Source organism: Cicer arietinum, chromosome 3 (assembly GCF_000331145.2).
Source record: "Cicer arietinum cultivar CDC Frontier isolate Library 1 chromosome 3, Cicar.CDCFrontier_v2.0, whole genome shotgun sequence".
Lineage (NCBI taxonomy): Eukaryota > Viridiplantae > Streptophyta > Magnoliopsida > Fabales > Fabaceae > Cicer > Cicer arietinum.
Window position 1 is genome coordinate 50,431,377 of NC_021162.2, and position 16,748 is coordinate 50,448,124.

The 16,748-nt window shown below is 26.2% G+C and overlaps 1 protein-coding gene across 1 annotated transcript; it reads left to right on the forward strand.

The window, feature by feature from the left end:
• Positions 1–12,827: 12,827 nt before the first annotated feature.
• LOC101495076 (beta-amyrin 24-hydroxylase-like) lies at positions 12,828–15,300 on the forward strand. The gene is made up of 2 exons (NM_001302274.1): positions 12,828–13,724; positions 14,665–15,300. The coding sequence occupies exons 1-2, from the start codon at positions 12,828–12,830 to the stop codon at positions 15,298–15,300; spliced, it is 1,533 nt and encodes a 510-aa protein (NP_001289203.1).
• Positions 15,301–16,748: the final 1,448 nt, after the last annotated feature.

The following is a 16,748-nucleotide window of genomic DNA, read 5'->3' on the forward strand; positions in this document are numbered from 1 at the left end:
TTAGGGATACAAATTGGTCTTTTTTAGGATCAAATCAACATTTGGGTGTGTGTGTGTTGTTGTTGTTGAGGTTTCAATGCATATGCTTTGTGGTTTTTTTGGTTCACGAGGTTGAGGATGATGGTGTGAGGATATGTTGCCACACGTTGATGAGGTTGAGAAAAGCAATGATGAAGAAGATGAAGTTGGGCATCATGATGAGGTGGATGAACCCATATTTGGTGAATGAGCTTCTCTAATTTAGTTTTTTTCTAATTTATTTTAAATTTCATATTGTTTATTTATTTTAGTATTATTTAAACTTAATTTTAAATAATTAAATTATAAAAGCAATTATATGTATATTGATCAATGATATGGATTCTATTTTATGCAACTCAATTATGTCATATCACTGCCAATCATAAAAAATAGAGAACAAACAAATTCCAAAGATTGTAAAAAAGAGGGACAAAAAAGGTTTAAAAAATAGAAAAACTAAAAGTTTTAATTTAAAAAAAAATAGGAAACCAAAAATTAAATACTAGCACATCACAATTTTTAAAGGATAAAACCTTTATCCAAGTGAAAATATAAACCACAAGAACTAATCTAATAAAATATTTAACAGTATATATAATGGATACACTCAAGTTTTTTTTAATAATACTAAGAAACAACGATAATAAAACAACATCATTTGACAATTGAAATCAAACAATAATAAAATACCTTCATAAAAGTGAATATAAATTCAATGGGAAAGTAAAATTAGTGACAAATTTTATTAATAAGTCAAATTTAGTGGTAAGAACAAACTCTTTTTTCTTTTCTCTTATATTCATTGGTGTAGTCGCGTTACTAAGAGCATCTACAACGGTGAACTCAATATGAGTTTTTTAGATGAGGTCCACTGTATCACATCATTTTGAAGCAATTCACTCCTTTTCTATTCCAACGGTGAACTCAACATGATTCAAGTTCTACTATGCTACATCACCCTAAATCAACTCATTCACTTTTTACGGTTTAACTTTAAAAAAATCATATTATATTCCATTACTTTAATTTATACATTAATATTTAATTTAATTATAACTTAAAATATTAATTTAAATATTCTAATTAATATTATTATACATTATTTTAATTTAAAATTTTAATTTTAAATTAAAATAAAATTTTAATTTAAAATTTTAATTTTAAATTAAAATAAAATTTTAATTTATAATTTAAATAAAAAATTTAAAATTAACAAACTTCTGTAACAAAAATTGTGAAGAAAAAATATGAATAACAAATTGTTTCTATTAATGAGCTAACAATCGTAATTAAAGGAAAAAAAATAGGCTAACAGTTATATATTAACTACAAAAAAGCTAATGGTTACAAAATTATTATTATTTAATAAATTAAAAAGAAGTTAACGACTATAAATTAATAAAAAAATGATAAATTTATTATTATTAATAAATTAATAAAAGGTAGAAAAAAAAGGTAACTGCTATGAAGCACCGTTCCTTCCTGACAGTACCGTGGTGACACCTTGGCATAACTCCAACGGTGAACCCACAAAAAACTAGAAGTTAAGTAATTACACGCTGATGAACGAACTCATTTTCACTCCCGTTGTAGATGCTCTAATGTGTTATTCACTTTTAGTCTATGAAAAAAATCATGAGGCATAATGTATTGACTAAATTTGACCAAAATCAAAACTCAAATTGTGCAGGGAATACTAAATTGGGTTTGGTAAAAAAACCGTCGGTTACAATGTACCCAAAATAATATATATAATAATTTATATTATATTTTATAAAATTTGTAGTAGATAAATAAAAATATGTTTTTAAGAAAATAAAAATATGTTTTTAAGAAAATAAAAACTTTTATTTTTAACTTAGGATATCACGTTTCTCAAAAATCAAAAGGATCACTTTAAACTTATTTTCTCCATTAAAATAGTGTAATCTCAATAAGCTTGATTTAAATATTATTACTTGATTTAATTTAAAAACTTACTAGTACTTATAAGATTTTCATACAAAAACTTGTTTCAAATTAAACAAGTAAAATACAATTTAAGGCTTTATTCCCAATATCACCTATCAAAGCGTGGTTTCTCTCAAACTTGATCTTCAAGATTCATTAACTTGTAATAACTGCGATTTCGCAAACGTAGGGCCAAAACAGTCAAACACAAACAACGAAGGAGTTGAGTTTCGAAATCATGATGACAATATAATACAAGTAAGAAGAACACGCAAACAATCATAATAGAACCGTATCATTACACAAACACTCCATCAAGAAAATATCACATTAGAAAGTCAAAATCACTCAAGGAAAATCAATAAATTTCACTATAACATCAAATCGTCTAAGAGAAATTATCACCACACACGACACATATTAATCACAACAAAACAATCACAATAAAATGCAATGTTATGCATGAGTTTAGACTCTATTTCACAATGCGGTACCATTCTAACTCTGAAGTACTCGGTTAGGAGGCTGGATACTATGCCACCATCTCGGTGGACGGACAATTCAAATTGGCCTTATCCTCATAGATCCCCTCAACTCAACCCGAGACACATATACGTGACAGTCGAGGTAAACGTGTGTTGCGTGGTAGCTCCCGATATTTGAAGTGCTACCTCAAAGACACATAGGAATTTCCCACCCGAATACCTCCAAGGTTTAACAATCTTGCCTTAAGGCTCAACAGCAGACCACCACGATCAGGCTCATTCAGTTGTACTTCCCCGGAATCACTAGACTTGTCAAACCCTACCTATATGATGACAAAATAATCTTCACTTCACAAATTCTCAATATTTATTTTCTCCCCTCGTTGGCCTATGATACTCCATTAAGACCGCCATCTCAAACACAAATTGGAATCACAATTATTTCACCACCTATAGTGTTACTTCAATATTCTCATCACAAATTCACAACATCACTATCATCAATCATACATTATCACATAGACTTGTTACAAATTTATAACATTATTATTATTATTATTATTATTATTATTATTATTATTATTATTATTATTATTATTATTATTATTATTAATTATACATCATCATATTCACATAAACACGTCTAATCAAACATATACATAAAATTCATTCGACATCCAATATCACAATAATATCAAATATCTCACATTTAATAAAAATAAAACATCACAATAATATCAAATACCACATATTTAACAAAGTTAAATCAATCAACACCTTATAAATATTTCTATTCCATATTTTAATCTCACAATTTCCATATTTTTACATTAATCAATTTATCACTCAAATGGCTACTGCCGTACGTAGCGAACCCCAAATGAATTGTTGGAAAATACAGTTTTCCTGTTCATCTCACATTATATTATACTCATAAATTCAAACGCTCTCTCACCCCTTACTTTATTTCGACGCTTTCACACACGAATACCATCACGAGCAACACAGTCTTTGTTCATTGACTCTTTGTCCTTCAATCGATCTAACTCGACAGTTTACGGGTAAACGTTAAAAATAAATTATGAGAACATACTCTAAAAACTAAATTCGAAATTCGGTCAAGGAAAATTACCACAAATCAGAAGAAAAAAAAATTAGTGGATAATATAGCCACTTTTCATAAGGTCCTTTTGACGTTGGTTTTACTGAAATCGGACTTACAGTGAAGGAGAACAGTGCAAAATAACGAATTCTACAAACGGAGAAGTCAAATATTTAAGAGAGAAACTGAAGTTGTTAAAAATTTGAAAAATTATATTTAATTGACTAATTAAATGAATGAAATAACATACTCAAATTTGGGCGAAAATGGATAATTTTTTTTTAAATTATTATCCATCACCGATGTCAAACGATATGTTATTATTGTGTTTTCTCTTTGGTTTTATGGGTACCCTTAAAACTCCCTTCCATTTTTTGTTTGTTTTATTTTATTAACAATTAAGGTTCACACATGAATCAAACTCATTGGTCCCTTTAATTATGTTTTTGTTTTACTATTATTATTTTTATTTTGCTAAAACAAAATTAATAATTATTTAATCTTCTTTTTAATATTTTTCCAAACACAAATTTTCAAACATTACTAATATTTTATAAATTAGAGTAATTAAAATAATCAATATAAAAAAAAATATTACTAATAATTGAAACTCTCACATTCAAAATAATCTCTACAATTATACTTATTTCTCAATATACTCACATTATAATAATACCAGCATATTAGAAAATAGTCAAAATTATAAAATAAATAAATATAACATCAATATTTTATATTAATTACTAAATCATAATAAATATATATAAAATCACAATGCCATAACAAGTATATAAAAATAAACGAAATCAAACACAATATCAATTCTATCTCAAGATAATTATTTTAAAAAAACTAACTAAAAATAGAAAATAGTTATAAATAATTGAAATATAACTACGTGCATAATTAACATCAGTCAAGCGCCCATAAAAGTATTACATTAATTGGGTACACGTAAAATAACATAAAATCTTTTTCTTTAAAATATATATTACACTAAAATACTATTATTTTAAAAAAATATCAAATAATAAAATATAATATTTATTATTTATATCGCTCATGTAATCTAGTATTTATAAAACTAGCACATCATAGAAATCACCTATATAACGAAAATTAGTCAGAAAATTTATCATCATATATTCTAAAATAATTTTAATATTAAATTAATTATTTAAAAATCGTACTTAACTAATAAAATAGTTTATTATAAAATTTAGGGTGTTACATAGTGAACTAAATACCAATTAGAAATTAACGAATTATGATATTCACCGTTCATTCATTTCCACTACCATACAAATTGAGCTACCTTTTTTTGTAATATTCCACCTCAGTTATTGGTACAAGTATTATCGTTTGATTGGTACAAGTATTAATAAAAAGTAAGTTGATTGTTAAGTAGTTTGATATAAGAGCAAATGAAAAGAAATTATGATAGAAAAAATGTCTTTCTAAAATGATATAAAGGATAAAAATAAATATTTTATTAAGATTAATAATTTTGTTTATATTTTTATTATCTTTATATTTTCTAATTTTTCATTAATTTTTCGATTAAACTTTTATCGTCGTTTTTTCATTGAGTGTTGAATATTATGATTTATAGTTTTTTATTTTATTTTGATTTTATCAAAATATTGAATAATCAGTTTTTTTATAGATAATAAAAAAAAATTATTTTGATGTTTAATAATTTAGATTTTTTTAAAAAAATTTGAATATAATTTGTTTTTGTTCATTATAATAAAAATTATTTATTTTTTATAAAAAATATCAATTGTGAAAAATGATTTTCGAGAGAAGCTATTCAAACCAATTTTTCATTTGAAACAATATTTAGATTTATTTTTTCTTCGTATTATCATTAAAAAACAAATACTACCAAAAGGACTGAAAATCCTAAAAGTGATTTTTCATAAAGAAGTTGTAACAAATTGATTATAAGTTGACGTGTTATGATCCATTATTCTCACTAGATTATATTGTAAAATAATTTTATAATATTTGTGTATATAAATTAAATTCTTTCTTTTGCACTAAACGGCTAAATAATTATTTTATTTTCTATCATTTTTCTCTTCTTTTCAGATTTTTCTTTCCCCTATCTTTCTTTCATCAATCAAATAAAATATAATGAAAATAGAGACTAAATTATCATAGTTTAATTTTTTTAGGGATTAAAAGTTAACTTGATTTTTCTCAAGCACTAAATTTTCCCATTGTATGATTATTATTTTTAAATAATAATAGGATTTTAGAAGGGGGCCGACAGAGTATGTGATATCCAAACTTAAAAATAATAATAGTTTAATAAAAAAATAATATATGATGAAGTGAATTATATATTGTATTTCTTATGTGATCACGTAGTCACTATAATTAATATATGATGAAATGATTAACTTAGATGAAATATGATGTTGAAAACACATGAGTAATGTCTATGATAGTCCTCTGAAAATAAAAAGTGACTTGGGACGACACGGAAAGATATACATAAGAGTTAGGATCCCAATGTGATGTAAATAATCATCTAACGGTCAACACATTTGCATGTATGTGCATTGACATTGAAAGATCTTTGGGTATGTAGGTGACTGATTCCTATGTGGTTTGGAGATAATCTCCAATATATGGAGCTACTATGCAACAAATCACTATTTCGAATAGATGTCAATAGTCACCCAAAGAGTTCAGTACTACTAGCTTTATTATACTTATATATTGATATGAAAAAGTGATATATACATTCTAATACTAAACCATTGAGTTCAGTACTACTAGCTTTATTATACTTAATGATTACTTGATATTGTAATATCATGATTTATGATTAATGATGAATAATTCTTACCATGATTGTCATGTTTACAAAATAAATGATACTTATGTTGAACGTGATTGTAATTGTCTTTAAAGTGTGATGTTATGATAATTATTTTAAATGTTAATAAATATTTTTGTGACATTCGTTAATAATTTAAAAATAAAAATATAATATTAAAAGTGTATGATAACTTATATTTAATTTTGTTAAAGTATAATTTATTTTTTTAATACACAATTTTCTCTTTAAGAAGTGATTTCAGAGCACTTTTATATCTAAAATTTCTCCAATGGTACCTAAACCATTTTAATTGGCGACCTACATTCCACACCCACCGAGCCTCATAAATGATTTGATGCAGTGTCTTGATTTCATTCTCATGAAACTAGTAATAACGCATGATATGACTTTTCATGAGTTTCAATTTTTTGATTTTCATGAATGTAAATCATTTATTATGAAATGCGTGTCATCTTTATATACATGACATATAATTAGGAATTTTTTTACAATTTATAATAAAATGTGGGCAGTGGGCTCCAATAATTTTTTTTATTTCAATTATTTTTTAAAAATTAAATAAAAAAAATACGTGAGTTGAATGCTATATGCAAAAACATTTTAGGTATGAGAGTCTTCACCCTTCTTTTTGTTATAAATTAAGATTCTTTTTAGTAAAATATCATTTTTTTTTCTTTCTTTTTAATAAAAAAACTAGTAAGAGATCATAGATCAGCAAGGATTCAATTTTTTAGTTCGAAATATATACGGTCAATAAAACGATTAGTTAAATATTATATGAACAATTGTATATGATATATTATTTTAAATAGTTGATTGAATTAGAGAAATAAATTAGAAAGTGTTTTGCATGAAATTAAAAATAAATTATAACGTTGTATTATTAACGGTTTATAGTTGATATAATCAAAACATAATACTATAACGTCGAAGCATATACAATCATATTATTATGCAATAAAGACAAATGTTAAATGAAACTTAAAAGAAAAATTGGTCAATATTATATAGATAGTTGAAGTCATAATTGTTAATGAACTTATAATTTCATGGTATGATAAAAGATTTTACGAAAGTCGCATGTCATATATACACAAATAACTTCATATTTATTTTAGAAACACGAATCAAATTATTCTGATTAACTATTACAAATTTAAAACGAATTTGATTTCCTAATAAAAAATCATTGTGAATATTTACCACCATCCAATTCTTATTTTTGTGTTTTTGATTCATCTTTAAGACACTTTATCACTATTGTCTTCTCATAAGATAAGAGGTTAAAACTTATATGTTGTGCATATTCCGCAAAACTCATGTATAGATTCTGAAAATGCATAACAAAATTAATTATTTTCTTCTATTTGTTATGAGATGTAAAGGAAAAAAAAGGGTAAAAGACATTAACAATATTTAAGTAATCATGATCTGATTGTTGTGTATTTAGATAAAGTAACGTCAAAAAACGTTATACATCTAATTTGGTATCGGTCTCTTGACTGAGCAGATTGCACTACCTAAAATAAAAATACTAAATTTTATTTATTAATTATGATAAACAATTGTCTTATGTATGATTTTTTTTTTTATAGTTAGTGTCTTATAATTGTTCTCATTTTAATATATAAGAAATTAAAGAAACACTAATTTTAATTAATTCTTTAACGATAAAACTAAGATATCTAATATTAGTAAATATCAAATATTTCAATATCTATATTTTTCATGATATTTAGAAAATATTATTATTAAAAACTAATAAAAATATACTTTTAGTTTAGTCATCGTATAACTTTTGTAATATTTCACTTAATTCTATCATACATCGTTCTGTTTAACAAAGCTAAAAAATGAGCTTATAAGTCAAGTAGCAATATCAATCATAAGGAAGAGGAGTTTGAACTGTGATCCCTTTTTAAAATGTTAATTTTTGCTTTTAATCTAAATTAACTCAAAATCAATTATAGATACACATAAAAATCTAGAACGTTCTTGGTTAGTTAAAAACAAATTATTTCTACGTGATCAGTGATAACGAGTGAGATATGATAAATGATAGCACTAAAAATCATATAAATGATGTATTGTGGTTCACCCAAGGTGGGCATTGTCCAGTCATCACAATTTGTGAGTTTTTCCACTTATATGCTTCACACTAGAACATTCTTGTTTTCACACAATCTTTCTTGATCAGTTACAACATTCACCGTTCAACCTTGAAAATATTTTTACAATTATCTTTTAGTCCTTAAAGGATTTTTACAAGGTAACTTTTAATCACTAAAATGATTTTTACAATATACTCAAACTATCTAAAGAGATACACTTGAGTTTCAAATCATGATATGATAAAATATTGTAGGATCATAATCTACTCAACACTTGTTTGAGATTGATATTTTCAATGATAACTCAATAAAGAGATCTTTGAATATAGTAATAGAGAGTTGAAGTTTTTGCTTGATTGAAGAGTTTGTTTGCTCGAGTATGATTGTTTTAGTAATGAAATGATTGCACTGAAAACTTTTGTTATTGTCTTCACCTTGATGTTCCTTTTATAGTCATGGAGAATGTTAAAAAAGACTCATTATAGTCGTTACTAAACTTGAGGAAAACACCTGTTCAGAGTGAGATTTAATAGACATGTGTGATATTTAATATAGAATGTTCTTCTTTGTAACCAGAACGTTTTTGGTTATGTGTTGAATGAAAAACATGGTTGAGTGATTTGGCAACTGCCTGATATGAGTCTTTTGAGAAGCATGTTGAGCTTTCTGTAAAAGATGCAACAACAATGTCATTTCATCCTTGCTGTCATAACTGTAGTTGTTCATAGCTCATCAATCTGGAGAATGATCTGATCATTTATCTTGATGTTGTTTTTGCTTCTTTTGGCCTTTTAGCTAGACTTTTAGGCTTGAGTATAGTTTTAAGTAGTCTTGATATTTATTTATTTTAAGATCCAGACTATGGGGAATGATTCATTCTACTTATGTCATTAAAACGTACTAACTAGAATGATCTTGATAATTCAAAATGATACTTTTATAAACTAGAATGATCTTGATTATCCAGAATGGTCTTGTAATTAATTTCTAGTTCAGTTAACACATGAAGTTTTTTTAATTTATATCATGGTGTGATTGTTGATTGTTGTATGAGTGTATTTAATTATCTATCTTTGAATAAAACACTTAAGAACACAAGTTAAACATCAACATAGTCAAAATCATGATTAAAAATTAATTAACTTGTTTGCTTATGTTCAAAACACTTGATTTATGACTTTGCCTCAACAAAAAGCTTCTTTGATAACAATCATCTATGAGCTTATAGCTTATAGCATTTTTTGATAAGTTAATACAAGTAGCTTATAGCTTATCATTTTTTTTTCTTTCAAATTTTACTTTTACTATTGTAAATTAAAATTCTGTTTTACCCTTTATAATTTATTTATTATAATTTAAAATAAATAATTTTAAAAATTTAAAATAATGTAAATAAATAATTTAAATAATTCAAAATAATTTTAATAAATAATAATTTAAAGTAAATAATTTAATTATTACAATTTAAAATAAATAAACAAACTAAATAACTAAAAAAAATAAATCTTGTTTTCACACAATCTTTCTTGATCAGTTACAACATTCACCGTTCAACCTTGAAAATATTTTTACAATTATCTTTTAGTCCTTAAAGGATTTTTACAAGGTAACTTTTAATCACTAAAATGATTTTTACAATATACTCAAACTATCTAAAGAGATACACTTGAGTTTCAAATCATGATATGATAAAATATTGTAGGATCATAATCTACTCAACACTTGTTTGAGATTGATATTTTCAATGATAACTCAATAAAGAGATCTTTGAATATAGTAATAGAGAGTTGAAGTTTTTGCTTGATTGAAGAGTTTGTTTGCTCGAGTATGATTGTTTTAGTAATGAAATGATTGCACTGAAAACTTTTGTTATTGTCTTCACCTTGATGTTCCTTTTATAGTCATGGAGAATGTTAAAAAAGACTCATTATAGTCGTTACTAAACTTGAGGAAAACACCTGTTCAGAGTGAGATTTAATAGACATGTGTGATATTTAATATAGAATGTTCTTCTTTGTAACCAGAACGTTTTTGGTTATGTGTTGAATGAAAAACATGGTTGAGTGATTTGGCAACTGCCTGATATGAGTCTTTTGAGAAGCATGTTGAGCTTTCTGTAAAAGATGCAACAACAATGTCATTTCATCCTTGCTGTCATAACTGTAGTTGTTCATAGCTCATCAATCTGGAGAATGATCTGATCATTTATCTTGATGTTGTTTTTGCTTCTTTTGGCCTTTTAGCTAGACTTTTAGGCTTGAGTATAGTTTTAAGTAGTCTTGATATTTATTTATTTTAAGATCCAGACTATGGGGAATGATTCATTCTACTTATGTCATTAAAACGTACTAACTAGAATGATCTTGATAATTCAAAATGATACTTTTATAAACTAGAATGATCTTGATTATCCAGAATGGTCTTGTAATTAATTTCTAGTTCAGTTAACACATGAAGTTTTTTTAATTTATATCATGGTGTGATTGTTGATTGTTGTATGAGTGTATTTAATTATCTATCTTTGAATAAAACACTTAAGAACACAAGTTAAACATCAACATAGTCAAAATCATGATTAAAAATTAATTAACTTGTTTGCTTATGTTCAAAACACTTGATTTATGACTTTGCCTCAACAAAAAGCTTCTTTGATAACAATCATCTATGAGCTTATAGCTTATAGCATTTTTTGATAAGTTAATACAAGTAGCTTATAGCTTATCATTTTTTTTTCTTTCAAATTTTACTTTTACTATTGTAAATTAAAATTCTGTTTTACCCTTTATAATTTATTTATTATAATTTAAAATAAATAATTTTAAAAATTTAAAATAATGTAAATAAATAATTTAAATAATTCAAAATAATTTTAATAAATAATAATTTAAAGTAAATAATTTAATTATTACAATTTAAAATAAATAAACAAACTAAATAACTAAAAAAAATAAATCTGATTAATAAATAATTTATTTAAAGTAAGATAAATAATTTATAAAAAAATAATTTATTTAAAGTAAGATAAATAAATCTGATTAATAAATAATTTATTTCAAGTAAAGAACTAATTTATTTATTTTAATTTAAGATAAAAAATAAACCATATTAATAAATTTTAAAACATTACTTTTAAAATATTTGAAACATTAATTACTAAAATTTATTTTTAATTAAAAGTTTCATTTTGTATTATTTTATATTTTTAAACTAATTGAATTTTTCAATTTAATAAACATTCAATTAACTTAATAATTATCAGTTAATTTTACCGATGAAATCCTGTATCTTACCAAACAAGGCCTATATCTTTAGATTTTAATTGATATGTACCATTAATTTAACAAAATTATTATACATATATTCAATTACATTCATCTCTTTACGCAGATATTGGTAAAGATACTGTTATAAATTAATATAATAAAATTATATAACGGTGATATATTATAAAACAGAGTACACAAACAAATTAAATTAAATTAAATTTTTATACTGATCTTTCTCCTCATGAATATTTAATTAATATTTTTTTAATCATTTTTCGTAAAATAAAGGGACGTTTTAGTCTTAAAAAAATGTAGGACAAATTACAATTTTTTTTAAAATAAGGGGTCAAACTTTAAAAGAATAGAAATAAACCAAAATTTAAAATCCCAGAAAAAACAATCAAGTTTTTTATCGATCAATACAGTGAGGGAGAAAGAAATCAATAATAATATCAAAAATACAATTTATTTGAGGAAAAAAAAATCAAATTTAGTAAAAATAACTACTATTTAATTGATTTTACAATAGACATAAGATAATTTAAATTGATCTAATTTTACAAATATTTCTTTAAATATCTATAAGAATAATTGTTGCAATTGTTCTGTACATATCTTTTATAGATAAAAATAAAACATTCTGTTAAAATAAAATATATAAAAAATTGAGCAGCATTCTAAAAAAGAAAAAACAGATCAATCGCACACCGTAAGCCGACAACAAACGTCAGCAGCATTCAAGTTATAGTATGTTACACGAGGCCACATTGCTATAGTTTTCTGATTAAAATATTCGACCACGAGGATCGCAAAAATTAATATCCTAAATATTTAGATTCTTTAAGTTCAGTGAATACTACTACAAGTATAACTTGAAATTAAGACCACACCAACACAACATCACTCTTCTATTTATGTTCCACCCTTTTTTGAACTTTACACTCATCTTAAGCATAGGTTGAATTCAATTTATTTTTGAGTTTGGCATTGAAATTGAAATTATTTTGTCACCAATTTACAAACTCAATTATTTCAACCATGCTTGAAATCCAAGGCTACTTAGTATTATTTCTCTTATGGTTCATTTCAACAATTTTCATTAAATCAATTATTTTCAAAAAATCCGTGTGTTATAAACTACCACCTGGTCCTCCAATTTCGGTACCATTCTTAGGTCATGCACCTTATCTTAGATCACTCCTTCATCAAGCACTTTACAAACTCTCAATTCGTTATGGACCTTTAATGCATATTATGCTTGGTTCAAAACATGTCATAGTTGCATCATCAGCTGAAAGTGCTAAAAATATTTTAAAAACTTATGAAGAATCATTTTGCAACCGACCTATTATGATTGCAAGTGAGAGTTTAACCTATGGTGCTGCTGATTATTTTTTCATACCTTATGGAAATTATTGGAGGTTCCTTAAGAAGCTCTGTATGACAGAGCTTCTTAGTGGAAAAACTCTTGAACATTTTGTTAGTATTCGTGAGGATGAAATTAAAGCATTTTTGAATACCCTTTTGGAGATATCTAAAAGTGGTAAAAAAATTGAAATGAGACAAGAACTTATAAGACACACAAATAATATAATTTCTAGAATGACAATGGGAAAAAAGAGTAATGGGATGGGTGATGAAGTTGGGAAATTGAGAAAGTTAGTTAGGGAAATTGGTGAACTTCTTGGTGCATTTAATTTGGGTGATATAATTGAGTTTATGAGACCTTTAGATTTACAAGGATTTGGGAAGAGGAATAGAAATGCACATCATAACATGGATGAAATGATGGAGAAAGTGTTGAAGGAGCATGAAGAGGTTAGAGCAAAAGAGGGTGTTGATAGTGATAGGAAAAAGGATTTGTTTGATATTTTGTTGAACTTGATTGAAGCTGATAGTAAACTCACTAGAGAAAGTGCTAAAGCTTTTGCTCTGGTATGAAATTTTTTATCCCTCTTTTTTTATTATATATACTCTCTTATATTGTTATACCTTTTTTTGGTTTTTGGACTAAACTTTTATGCATGCATGAAATAGGCTCAAGTAGTTTGATGATAACAATATTTAATTTCTTTGGACAAATCATATGCTAAACTTTGTGAACTTGTTTAGAGTATGTACATGTGTTAAGATGATGTAAGATTTGTCTTAAAACACAAGAAATGTAGATTAAAAAGTAAATTATATAGTTAAATCATTGAGTAATTTTTCAAATATGAGTTGGCTTAAGGGTAGATCTCAACAAAAATAATTTCTAATAGAAGAGGTGGGATGGGCTATATAAATCATATAACATCATTTATATATTTTTTTAATAAATCAAGTTTGCAAATTTATCACTATGACTATGGATCTGAATTGCACGCAATTGATAATCTATGCAATCCAAGCACCAAATATCAGTCAATAAAATCAACATTCACGTGAGATCAAATGGTTCATATCATAAGCTACACAAATTTATGTCAACTTTCTAATTTAATCAATGATCAAGTTGCAATTGATATTTTTTTACTAACTACTTTATTTTTTGGAAGAGTTTATCTCAAATAAATTGAAACAACTAATTTTGAAAGAACTCACATTATAGAGTTCATTTGTTATAGTTTTTTTGCTTTAAAAAAACTTTATTTTTAAATATTAATTGCTTTTAAAAGTTTTTTTTTTGTCTATTTGTTAATTTTTTTTACAAAAACGAGAATAATACAAAAAATTACTTTAAATAAGTTGTTTTTATTAACTTCTCAAAAATTTATTTTTCATAACTGAATTTAAAAAAGAAAAGTGATTTTCACTAAGACAAAAAACAAATAGCTTAAATTTTTCAAAAGATGCAATAAAATCTACATTTAACATTACTTAATTTATTCCACAGGACATGTTTATTGCAGGAACAAATGGACCAGCAAGTGTGTTAGAATGGGCACTAGCAGAGCTCATAAGAAATCCACAAGTTTTCAAAAAAGCAAGAGAAGAAATTGACTCAGTTGTTGGCAAAGAAAGGCTTGTTAAAGAATCAGACATACCAAATTTACCTTATCTCCAAGCAGTAGTGAAAGAAACTCTTAGACTTCACCCACCAACACCAATATTTGCAAGAGAAGCTATAAGAAGTTGCCAAGTGGATGGCTATGATATTCCAGAACATTCCAAGATTTTCATCAATGCTTGGGCTATTGGTAGGGATCCAAACTATTGGGACAATCCACTAGTCTATGACCCTGAAAGATTCTTACTAAGTGATGATCCTAGCAAGAGTAAAATTGATGTTAGGGGACAATATTACCAACTTTTGCCATTTGGGAGTGGGAGAAGAAGTTGTCCTGGTGCTTCACTTGCTTTGCTTGTTATCCAAGCAACACTTGCTAGTTTGGTACAATGTTATGATTGGGTTGTGAATGATGGTAAGAGTAATGAGATAGATATGTCTGAGGTTGGAAGGGTTACTGTGTTTTTGGCTAAACCACTCAAGTGTAAGCCTGTTCCACATTTTGTTCCATTCTCTGCCTGATAATGATGAATATGGAATGGTGTGATGATCAAAAGAAGAATATTATTCATTTCTTATGTTATGTTTTGTTTGCCATTTATTGTTATCTTCTTTTTCAGTTTGTGGGTTTTGTTATCGGGAAGTGAATGTGTAGACTTAATGGCAGATAATTTATATCAAAATAATGCAACCCTTCTATATCTTTAGCTTTTTCTCCCTTGTTGCGTGTGAAATATTTCTGCCTTAAATTATTTGTCATTTTAGAATATCATTTATGTAACTAAAAAAATATTGTCTTTCCCGATTTTAATAAATGTGTAATCTTTTTCAGAGCTCTTTCACACTTTATTATTTTTGCGTGTTTTGATTTTGTAATTTCTTTGGAGTAATGTTATACAAGATCATTATAATGTATGAAGAGGATGATAAAGGTAGAATCGAGTCGTTTAAGTTCAATAGGAATCTTACTGCATCAGTTAAGAGGAAGTTAGCTTCTAATGGATATGATTTCAAGAACATAATATTCAACTTGTATAGTGTTTGCTTTGACCAAAACTCAAGCGTCTGAATTTGTATCCAAGGTATGTGTCTCAAGAAAAGGAAGCCCTTGATGATTCTTGCATGACACAATCATTTGTTATGATATTGGATTTACTTGTATCACATTTATCTCGAAGGTTGTTGTCTAGTAGTAGATGGTAGAACCTTTGTTCTATATTTGGTGTGTTTGCCTTTAAAGGAGATTAATGTTATCTTGGAAATAGATTGCTTAGTTGCCTATCACGTTTCACTAACGACTTTTGGGATAAGACTATTATGTTCGGAACCACAAATGATAGAAGTTCAAGAACGATGTATGTTAAGCAATTCATATCATCTATGCCAAATAGAGCATAAGTCCTTATGATGGTCATATATACTTATGGAGAAATATGGAGAGATACACGGAGAAGTTGAGTTTTTCGAGTTTTCAATCGACTTTATTCTTAGAGTTGGTCTCAATATCAAGAGTGCCACATCATATGTCTCCACACTATGTCAAAAATGACATTTTATAGCGCGTCTTTTACAGCGCTTATTAAATACAAGCGCTGTTGTAGAATTTTTTAAAAGTAACGGAGGATACAACAACGCTTTTTTGACAAGCGCTGTAGAAAAAACGTTGTTGTAGGGTCATATGGGGTCACAGAGCGCTTGCACATAATGCTTACAACCCTTTTACAGCACTTTTTGTAAAAGCGCTGAAAATTGAAGCGCTCTCCCATAGCTTCTATTATATATATTTAAAACAGACTCCCGAATGCCACCTCATCCCCGAATGCTACCTCATTCTATTTCATCTACCTATACAAATATTTCCCACATCAGCTTTTAGCTGATGTGGACCTCTTCTCCTTTCTCCCATCTATCAATGCCTAATCTCCTTCAATCATTCTCTCAATAATAATATTATTTTATAAATTTATAAA

Bases quoted from the DNA above. Each gene is read 5' to 3' on its own strand.
- LOC101495076 (NM_001302274.1), top strand. From the start codon at position 12,828: ATGCTTGAAATCCAAGGCTACTTAGTATTATTTCTCTTATGGTTCATT. The intron at 13,725-14,664 runs GTATGAAATTTT...TTTATTCCACAG, and splicing joins GTGCTAAAGCTTTTGCTCTG to GACATGTTTATTGCAGGAAC.